Raw genomic sequence first — 11,034 nt, forward strand, 5'->3', positions numbered from 1 at the left:
TTCAGTACCCTGACAACGTTGCTGGTCAAGGCACTGTACCGAGGCACTGATAGGAAGTCCAGACTGCTGCTGTAATGTTCCCTGCCCACCACCCGGCCCCTCAATTAGAGTTATCAAGTCAGCCTGCCCAGCTCCAATTCAATCAGGCCTACGTGGGCCACACACACACACACACACACACACACACACACACACACACACACACACACACACACACACACACACACACACACACACACACACACACATTACTGAGTACATTTTAAGGCACACTCTGTACAGTGCAGATCTTGCCAGATGTGTCCACAATACTCGTCTAAACGTGGGGTTTATGCCCAACATAAAGGCATAACACAGTTATATGGAATATAAGAGCAGCCGCAGAGCAGCTATAGAGCTGCTCTGCGGCTGCTCTTATATTCCATATAACTGTTCCATATAACCGGTTCTCGGTACCCAACCCTAGTCTCCTCTGAGTCTGCTCTATAGCAGACTCAGAGGAAACTAGGGTTGGGTACCGAGGACCGGTGCCAATATGGCACGGTATATAGATACTAAAAAGGTAGCGCGGTACCCGCACGCTAAAAACGATTATTAAAATAGCGCGGATCAGAGCACACTCGCTGCGGCGCTCTGTCTGCCTGCATGCAGAGCGGGGCTTAAGGGGGCGGGGCTTCCAGCACTCACACACACAGCACGCGCAGAGATCGCTGGAGACACGAGCACGAGCTTTGGAACGTCCATCCTCGGCTTTCTGGAACAAATCTCTCCCAGTTGATATTAATGATGGCGTGTAGTCCAGTAAAGCAGCAGTTTGTAGAATCCATCAGTGTCTGAATTCTGTTGCACCAGTCCAAATCAGGGCACCTGATGCTTGTGTCTGTTCTTTTTGAAGTTAAAAGGTTTGAAGCTGCAGTTTGAAGTCAAGTATTTTGTATGTATTTATTTATATTATATCTTATTTATATAAGAAAAAAAAATTGCCTTGGCAATAAAAAAGTATCAATTCAGGCACCGTTTAAAAATATCGGTTTAGCACCGGTATCGGAAAAAACCCAAACGATCCCATCCCTAGAGGAGACACAGAGCAGCTATAGAGCTGACAGAGGAGACAGAGTAGCCATAGAGCAGGCAGAGCAGACTCAGAGCAGACTCAGAGCAGTCACAGAGCACCCTCAGAGCAAACGCAGAGAAGCCATAGAGCAGCCATAGAGCAGCCATTGAGCAGACGCAGAGGTCTTTGAGCATGCAGCTATAACTGGACACCAACAATATAATTCCGTTTGCTGCAGCAGAATGTGAGCTTTGCCATGGACAGACACATGCACACACACACAAGCTATTGCATGATTCTCCTGGAGATAATGACCTCGCAGTAGACTGACCTAAGTAATAATAATGGAGGACACTAGCAGCACCAAAGAAACCTAACCTGCCTAACTCTTCAACCAGCCTGAGTACTCTCCTGCTAGCTGGCTACCCAAGTGAGGCAGCAGAGGCGCCAGAAGCCAGAGGAGCAACGTCAACTGTACAACACTGTCTTCTTACAGAAGGTTTTCAGCATAATGACAGAATTGGAGCCACCATAGAATTCAAAGTCACACCACAATATGTCGACGCCTACTGCAGTTGTATTACGCCACATGAGAAACTATGGACGACACTGAAGGGTAAGAGCCTCTCTCTGACCACCGATGGATGGACGTTGCTGGTAGGGACGAGCATTACGCTATTTCAAAGGGTTTATGTTACTTCCAACCTTAATTTTTAGAAAAAGTGACAGCTCTGGCACATACAGGGGGCAGCCTATAGAGACTGAAACACCAGGGGTAAAAACATTTGTGAGAAAAGAACATATCTTCTCACAGACAACAAAACATTACAGTCAAGTGCAGCCCTTATACATCATATAGTTACACATAACAAATGTTAATGTTGATGCTTAGTTTCTGTGTTCTACTATGTTGTCTTGAATGTCTTTTTTATATTTATCTTGTTTATATGTATGACGAGAGCAATGTGTAACCGGAGTCAAATTCCATGTATGTGTACACATGGCCAATAAAGCTGATTCTGATCAAATGTACGTCTCACAAAACAAAAAGCCTTTTCTCTTTAAGGAGAGCATTACGCCTGTTTCTAATGTTTATGACCTGATCGTCAAAGATATACAGTTTAATTTTTTTTTTCTGAAGTCATTTCCTAAATCATCTACTCACCGTGTTTTTTTACTTTACATTTGTTCGGGACTATTTTCAAAATAAACTGTCCCCAATCGCCATAAACTCACATAGTGCATTTTTGATGGAGCTCTATGGCTCAGAGGAAGAAGAGCGATCAGGCCGTGACACACAATACATGTTAGTACATTCCCTGCTGGGTTGGTCTTAATGGGATTAGATGAAAACAAGAAACATATAGAACATCACAAGCGCTCAAAGGTAAGAAATAATCACATGTCCGTTATTAGTATTATAACATCCGCTAATTTGTATTAAAACAACTGTAAGAGCTATTTATTGAATATTATAAGTTATTTTTACTGCGTTATTGTTTAATTCTAGTTGTTTGATTATTTAGGTTAGATTGTGTTGATGTATTAGGATAGTTTTTTCTTTTGATAGTTTAGTTTAAGTATTTGTAGTTGTTTACTTAGTATTTAGATTGTTTATTGGTGTATTAATGCTGTGGCCACCTGAGGTTTACATATAGGAGTAGGAGTACAGGACCAGCATGCACCTGGATAGGCCTATGATTTTTTTTATCAGCTCAGCACGGAAGAGGCAGCATAGGGAGTCTCTCTGTTCTTTTGTTTGTTTGCTTATTTCGTTAAGTTATAATAAATATCAGAAAAAAACAGAATCCCGCTTGGACAATACATTGCTTTAGGTGCGTTTTTTTTATCTTGGTTTATTTTTGGTTCTATTGTCTATGATTCACAGGACAAATGGCCACTACAATAACCAAAGTAACTTTTTTGCAACTTGCAAAGCTGCAAGTTTTTTTCACACTAGTGAAATTAATGGAAACATTTCACCGCATGGAAGGTAGTAAAACATGAATTTAAACTTTGCTTTGGAATATTTATCATGCTTTCCACTGACTGCTTCCCCTTTTTTTCAGCCAACATGAACAAAGGCTCCTCAACTCCCAGTGACTTCCAGTGGGAGGGTCGGCACGTTGAGGAGAAACTGTTTATTGCAATGAGGTTCCTAACACAAGCCCCAAAGACATTGCTGTACCATTATGTAAGAGGAGAGTAGAACCATCGAGCGCCGAGGGACGTTGTGCAGCGTAACAGCATCCTCCTCTGCTCTTCATCTCACACACACACATGCACAAGCACACACACCAATTCCCATACTGGGTTTCTCAATACCAAGGGATCTTCTCTGTTTACTCAACAGACAGTCTGAGATGGACCAATGAAAAAATAGCTTACAACTGGTTGAGCTCTTTTTCAAAGCCTGCTTGGCATTGCTACAGCATGAATCAGTCCCCATGTGTCAATGTGGTGTAGGCTGTCGACAGTACAATCACCTGCTGAGTATCACAGGCAACAATACCCCACTCCATTAGTCCACACCCATCATAAACAAGCCATATCAGCTATACAAAGAGCTGAAACAATAATTCAGTTGGTAAAACTTAACAATAACTGTGACAACAGCCTGAAGGGTGTGTCATTTAAAACACTAAACATTTGCTGGTTAGACAAAATAATCAATTTAAATAAATTATGTTGGCCACTGGTATTTTACATTACATATACCATTTTATAAATTAAACAATTAGTATTTATAAAGGTTCCACTTGGACTGCTTTCAGAGGCTTCTACCTCAAACCCAACATAAAGAGTTATATCCAGAACCAACTGTGAAAGGATCCACTCAGAACCCTCTAAGATAAGTAGTACAGATAACTCTTATTTGGTGTGATGGTTCCACCCAGAACCCTCTCTAGAGGTTCTAATCAGAACCCTTCCACCTCGTAAGGGTGCAAACCAGAACCAACCCAGGCTGTTACACGGCTTCCTCATGAGGCTCCAAAGGGCCGGGCTGATGGTGTGCAGGGCAACCCACAATCACGGTGAATGGCCACAGTGAGCTCATGCATTTTCCCTTCATGGATGACATGACATGTGGGCGGTGATGCAATGTGATGTAATTAGAGAATGATATACATTAAAGTATTCATATCAGGTTCAAATGTTTGCGGCAGAGCATGAAGAAGGCAGTTCTAGAGAACATAAAAATATTTCTCAAGTATTCTCTCGTGTCAAAGCTGAGCATAGAGTTCAGCTGCAAACTGTCAAACTAATAAAGCACCTTCAGATAAGACCTCTGAGGCTCTGGACTAAACTATTGCTGGAATGTGTAATGAAAATATGTTGCTATAATTTGGTGTTGCAGTAACTTCTGCCCTGTGGTTTTCAGCATGTCTTGAGGACATCACCACCTTCTCAAGAATCTGTTTATTCAGACAGGAAGAAAACACCCAGCCATCTGGAATGGCTCGGCTCTACTGATCATTAGAAATGCAACACACACACACACACACACACACACACACACACACACACACACACACACACACACACACACACACACACACACACACACACACACACACACACACACACACACACACACACACACACACACACACACAGCTTTCCCCTCATAAATTGCTGCTGCCCATCAGCTCTGTCAGTGAGCAGCTGTGGAAGCCATTAGGCCAGTGCTACTTACCCTGTTAGGACCACCACAAAGTCCATTACATTCCAGCCATTACGCAGGTAGGAGCCTTTGTGTAAGGCAAAGCCCAGGGCGATGATCTTGATGCCAGCCTCAAAACAAAATATTCCAATAAAGTAGGGCTCTGTGTCGTCCTGTCAAGAAAAAGCAAAGTAGAGTGAGGCGGTTTCATGAAATTACACTCTTCCATCTAGCCGTGTCAATGAAATCTGATATTGTCTTACATTGGATTACACATGCTGCGTATTTAAACGGGTGATTCTAGAATTTTCAGATCTCAGTGTCAGTTTTAAACCCACAAAATGTATAGATAAGGCACTACAGAAATAACCATGTTTAGAGTCATTCTTTTTGTGTCTGGTAAGACTTTGTAATTTGATTATAATATGGCTTTTAAATCTGAAAGCTTCCTTTGAATCAGATCGTTAACTTTCTCCCCCAGTTCTTTGATCAGGTTCTCTCTAATTTAAATCATTATTTTGACGATGTTAGACTGCTCTACGCAAATGTCTTGTTGAGAGAGCGTTTAACACGTGGCTGCCCTGTTAAATAAAGACGAGGGTTTCATAGAGAATGTGTTCAGCTTGACATTAGCACTGCTACTGACACAGTGGGCAAAACAAACTGTTGGAGCTGGATCTACTTTTACCACAATGCAATGCAACGTTGTCCTGCAAGGCTCTGTGTTGGCCAATCAGATACATGCGAGCATGTACTCCTGGCTACCATGTATCATCAACGAGCTAATTCGACTATTCACATTGCGGTCCTTGTGACAAAGATGCAATGATAGTCACCATATGTACTTTCCATAGTTGTAAAATTCTTGCTCCAACCGTTGCAAACCTCTGAAAGTGTGATGGCATCGGTAGGCCTTCAAACTCAAGGATCGGTTACTAACGACTCTGTATGCAATATATTTATGTTTTTTATTCAATGGATAATTTGCATTGCTTCATATTTTATTACATTTTATTGTATTATATTATATATGTCTCTAAATATTTACGATTTATTTGATGGAGCCTCACCAGCCAAAGCATTTCACATGATTGTACTTGTGACAATATGTCTTGACCAACTGGATGTACTCAACTTAAACGGCAACTATTTTTATAACTGGAAAAATAATTTCAGGCAATGTTTACACAAGAAAATTTGTTGGTTCCAACTTCTCAAACAGGAGGATTTCTTGCTCAAAAGGACAGGACGTGTTGCTCTTCTCTGTCATATGAACTGCATGTCCCAACAGCTTCAGGGTCTGGACTGTGGTTCCTACAAAACAAGCAATATGAAAAATCGCCCTAGGTTCTGAGAAATTGCCAATTTGTTGGACATTTACTAGATTTAAGAAGGAATTGATGACTAGAAAAAATATTTGGCAGATGAATCGATAATGAAAATAATTGTTAGTTGCAGCCCGACCACACAAAGCTCCCTGACAGGGGTCAAGACATGCTCATTTGTCTCCAGGATGTTGACCGTCCTGTAGTATGTCTGTCTACAGGGTTCCAGCATCTCAGCTCAGAGGCTCCTTGCTTCCAGGAGTGACACGGCATTCTTAGAACAGCCTCCCCTGCCACCACTAGCTCTCTATATTGGGCAGAAGGGCTCCCAGCACTTGTGTCTTTAATGGAAAGAATTGACAAGCAATCTGGGGTGGAGGGAGGGAGGGCGCAGCAGCAGGGGTGATCTGAGGTAGAGGCACACTGGGGGAATCAAAGGCAGCTCTGCAGGGTTCTGCTTAACCTGCAGAGTGACATTCTGACGCTGAGAACAAGATCAGGTGGAATCTTACGTTGTATTCAAAATGATCTTCAAAGAAATCTAATGTCGAGGGATGACATGAAGAGCTGTACAGTATGGAATTGAAAGCAGTCAAGTGGCTACTTACCAAACGCTCCGACATTGGAGTTTTGTCTAAGGCCGGTAGGTGTTGCTCCAAGGCCAGCACAATGCAGTTTGCTATAATGGTGGCCAGGACCATGTATTCAAATGGAGTGAAAATGTCAAGGACAATACATTCAGAGGTTGCTACACATGCAAACACAAACCACAACATTAAACCAATACATACTAATCTCAAAAGGAAAGTCCACTCTAAACTCTTAATCTCCACACTTCCTGGACATACATTGTTGCTTGGTGTGTGGAGGTGCATCTTTCCAACACATGTAAAGACATGAAGTATAACATATACACATTTTTAAAAGCAGCAACAAATCAGTTTAACATCAAATACGTCTTTGGCTAGCTCATGCATCAATGGTAAAAGTCAGCTTTACTTTCAGATAAGAGTTTGAAATCAGGGAGAAGAGAACATCTTCTGTCTGTCAAACCAGAAGAAATCTCTGCACCTACTGTAGCTCCCAATTCATACTACATATGAATTCCTAGCAGCTCTTGCGTATGCACAGTGTTCACACTACAAATTAACACCCATCCATTCTACCGCAATGTGCTGCACACATGAAATGGAGCAGCTGCTCACAGCGAGGAACTCCTGAAACCAAAAATAGTATTGGTCATTAAGATTGTCGACTGTAATTGGTTTTAGCAATCTAAAGTCTCAGTTTGACTGACATCCAATAGAACATATGTTGTACAACTTATTATTAAATGGCAAAGTATGTTAATTTCTTGTATAATAACTGCCTAAAGCATACAGTAAAGATTAGTATATAGTAACTGTGGGTGGGTGCCACACTTCCACAACAACACTGTCTGTGTGGATGGCTTTATGGGCTGTAACCGCCTAATGAGAAGAGTGCAGAGCGGCACCTGTAAGCTAACCAGTGTGGCACGCGGCCGGCAATGTGAACAAAGAGAGGAGGAGCTCTGATATCAACACACACAGAGGGAGAGAGATGTCATGCTCTGCTCAGGTAGACATTACTCCTCTAGGTCTCTGCATAGATGATATTAGTTTACTGCTATATTCATTTTCAGAATGGTAAATGCAGCTCATTTCGATGCTAAGCCCAGGCTGAGATAACCCTGAAAGCTCCCGTGGAGAGCCACAGAAGACATTACAAAACAGCTTTCACCAGCGGACTAGTACTCCTCTAGTGCAAGTAAACTGAATGGAATGTGTAAATGTGAAGTGTCCTTTTTATCTCGACGGCCACAAACTAGTTGGCAAATCTATACTGCGATACAGTCCTCCGTAGAAGTCACGTCTTCTCTTTTTCTGTCAGATAAAAAAACATTTCTGCAGAGTTTGTTATTCTTATTTCAAGACATTATTCACTGATTTGAGCAGCTTATTGAGTATGTCCGCACCCCGCCAGGACTCTTCAGGTCTGCGGAGGACATCCGCAGGAGGGAAAGCTGGCCAATGGACTTCAGCCCGGGGCCCCATAGCTCCACTGATTGCTCTGCATCAGGATAAAGGGCTCAGTAATGCACTGCAGCATCAAAGCATAATAAATGTTTGCTCAGCAACAGGGGTAACCAACCAGTGACTTAAGTAATGGAACCCATTACACCACTTAATGTGTCCTCAGAAAGTATCCACATCTGCACCAGTGAGAAACGATTTTGTGGTCTGCTTTTTTTAAAACCTGCATCCTGCTGCATTGTATTGCGATGCCTTGTTTGTGTGGTGGCACACCCATGCAGTTTGCCACCGCCTTGATGCTGAGGTCAGTCTGCTGGGAGTTCAGCACCACGGACAGCACCATATATCGCAGAGGTCTACCAAGTAAACCTACACAATGGCGTCTACTTCAAACCTGGATGTGCTCTAGAACTTCACCCAATTCATGAATTTAGCATGAGGATGAAAAGAGCAATGTCTGTTGGATGCTTCATTCCAAGTCTTAGTTTATAAAATACCGTCACAAAAACCCCTGCATAGCATAAACTAATTGATAAACTAAAAACATAGCATAAACTAACTGATGTGAAACACCAAGCACTCGTTACCTTTTCGTAGGAACTAATCAATGGAAGTCCGAAATGTGAAAACAATGTTTCCCTTTCCTTTCAATAGTTGTAGCTCAAAAACACTGAAGGAAATGAGTCAAGACCTTTTCTGAAATAAAACATGGAAGCTTTTATATTCAACAGAAGACCGCGGAGCTTCCAGTGTAGACACAAGCTGCCGCACTGTGCTCTAGCATTAAGGCTGTGGGAACAACAGGAGAACCAGCTGTAGAAGTTTGATATTTTAGTGATATACACAATTCTATTCATATTTCATATGCCGAATTAACGTTGCATAAGGCAGTGTCGCATTACATAGACACATGTATATTCTGCCGGTTAGCAATGACCTTAAATGGACACATTTTGCCGCGCAGTATGATCATATAGGATAAGGATATGGCCATTCGGTGATCCTCTTGGCATATTTCCGTATGATATTATCCTCACTGAAGGTGAACAGAGAGCGGTTGACGGTGAGGAAGGTCCGTTTGACTGGAATGGGGTTGTAAATGGCCATGGTCCTGGCTCTCTGGGCCATCGTCTGCTTGTACGCCCGCGGGACCCCCGGAGGCCCCGGCGGCCGGATGGCCCCTCTGGTCGGGCCCGCGGGACAGCTGCCTCCATAGCGGCTGGACAGTAAGTCTTCAAAGCGGGCCATTCTGGGAGAGCACAGATCTTGATGGAGAAACCAAGACAGACACCTGGAAAGAAAGGGAGCATCACAACACGTCTCCTAGGTCCTGTAGGTCCCACAGGTCCTTTAGGTCCCCCAGGTCCTGTAGGTCCCCCAAGTCCCCAGGTCCTTTAGGTGCGTGCAACGTCCGCCAGCAGAAGAGTCAAACATTCACAACTAAACAGAGAGGGGCTCTTTTTCCTCAATCGGAGTCTCGCATGTCTTCGTCCCCGCTGCTCCCATGAAATTGTAGCTCAAAGTTTAGATGATCACATCCAGTGATGCATCATTTTTCATGGGTGTTCCTCCGCCGAGACGTACCGGCGTCCACAATATTCATGAGGAAACGTCAATGTAACAGTGAAGACTACAGCGGAGGAAATGCGCGTGACAAGTCGAGATAAATGTTCCTCCAGAAAAAAGGTCCACAAACATGTATTTACCCAGGAAGACTTCTGAGAGCCTCGCCGCTCGGACAACACGGCGCCGTCACTTTGTTGGTGTCGTTACCGGGGAAGAGCAGCTCGTTCCCGTCGGTGAGGACGCAGACACTACTTTCTCCACCTCGCCTCTTCTAGACCCCACGTGACCGAGAGGACGCCAGTCAGAGGCTCCACCTGGACCGGCCCTGTTTCCACAGCAACAGGGAGGAGAGCGAGCCACACCACGGTCGAGTCGCACGGAATGAAGAGGACTTCCGTGATAACTTTCAAAATAAGAGCACGACCACCAATAGAATCGATTTTATGTTAATAATTATTATTAATACATCATAATGTACACTACCTGTAAAACGAGTGTATATCAACAATTTCCGGCCACACCTTTTAAAGTAAAACAAAGACATTCACCTTTTTTTTAAAGGATTTATTGATGAAAATCAGCCAATTTATGCTTCAAACTGACTATAATTAACATACAATTATAACTAATAACTAAAACAGTTTGACATGTTTAAGTTATATGTATTACTTTGCAAAGGTTAAAATCAAACAAATGGCATGTAGCTAAATAGCAATAGAAACCACCTGAAACTACATTAAAAAACAACTTATAAAACAGGAATAAAAATACTTTTTAAAAAAAAACCTAAAATATAATTTTAACTAAATCAGAAATTGGTTAAAATTACAGTTCCATTAGTTAGAAGCTGGTTAGTTCTATTAGTTAGCAGTCCACATACTTTAGTGTACTTTTGGTCTGGGAAAGTTTTTCCTGCTTTGGTCTTGTCCTGACCGTCTACTCTAGACAGTCCTGACTGTCTAGAATAGAGTAATATAGTTACATATATTTATACTATATGGTTAAATGTATGTGGACATACAGTATACTGCTGTCTTTTTTCAGTCTGGGTCAGTTTTTCCTGGTTTGGGTCCAATAGTTCCAATAAAAAGAAATGTTGATGCTCCAGCATACAAAGATATTTTGAACAATAGAATATTTGTAAGTAAGTAAGTAAAATGTATTTGTACAGCGCCTTTCGCAGATCAGGGTCACAAGGCGCTTCATAATTACAATAAAACAATACACAGATTAAGAAGTACAAACACATTTAACTTTAAAAAAAGGCCAAGGCAACTCAATGACGATCATAACAGCCCCAAGGCAATTAAACAAAAGCCTTGACAAATAAAAGGGTCTTGAGTTTCTTTTTGAAGGAGTCAACAGACTCCA

General features: G+C 42.3%; 1 protein-coding gene across 1 annotated transcript in view; it reads right to left on the reverse strand.

Moving 5' to 3' along the window:
• Positions 1-9,345, reverse strand: part of cacna1ba (calcium channel, voltage-dependent, N type, alpha 1B subunit, a) — a gene marked incomplete at both ends in the record, with an annotated part of 120,532 nt that extends 111,187 nt beyond the window's left edge. The window contains 3 exons of the mRNA XM_079221877.1: positions 4,752-4,891; positions 6,652-6,757; positions 9,086-9,345. Coding sequence (XP_079078003.1) covers positions 4,752-4,891; positions 6,652-6,757; positions 9,086-9,345 — 506 coding nt within the window. The remainder of the gene's footprint in view (positions 1-4,751; positions 4,892-6,651; positions 6,758-9,085) is intronic.
• Positions 9,346-11,034: the final 1,689 nt, after the last annotated feature.

This window comes from Taurulus bubalis (assembly GCF_910589615.1).
Source record: "Taurulus bubalis genome assembly, chromosome: 8".
Taxonomy (NCBI): Eukaryota; Metazoa; Chordata; class Actinopteri; order Perciformes; family Cottidae; genus Taurulus; species Taurulus bubalis.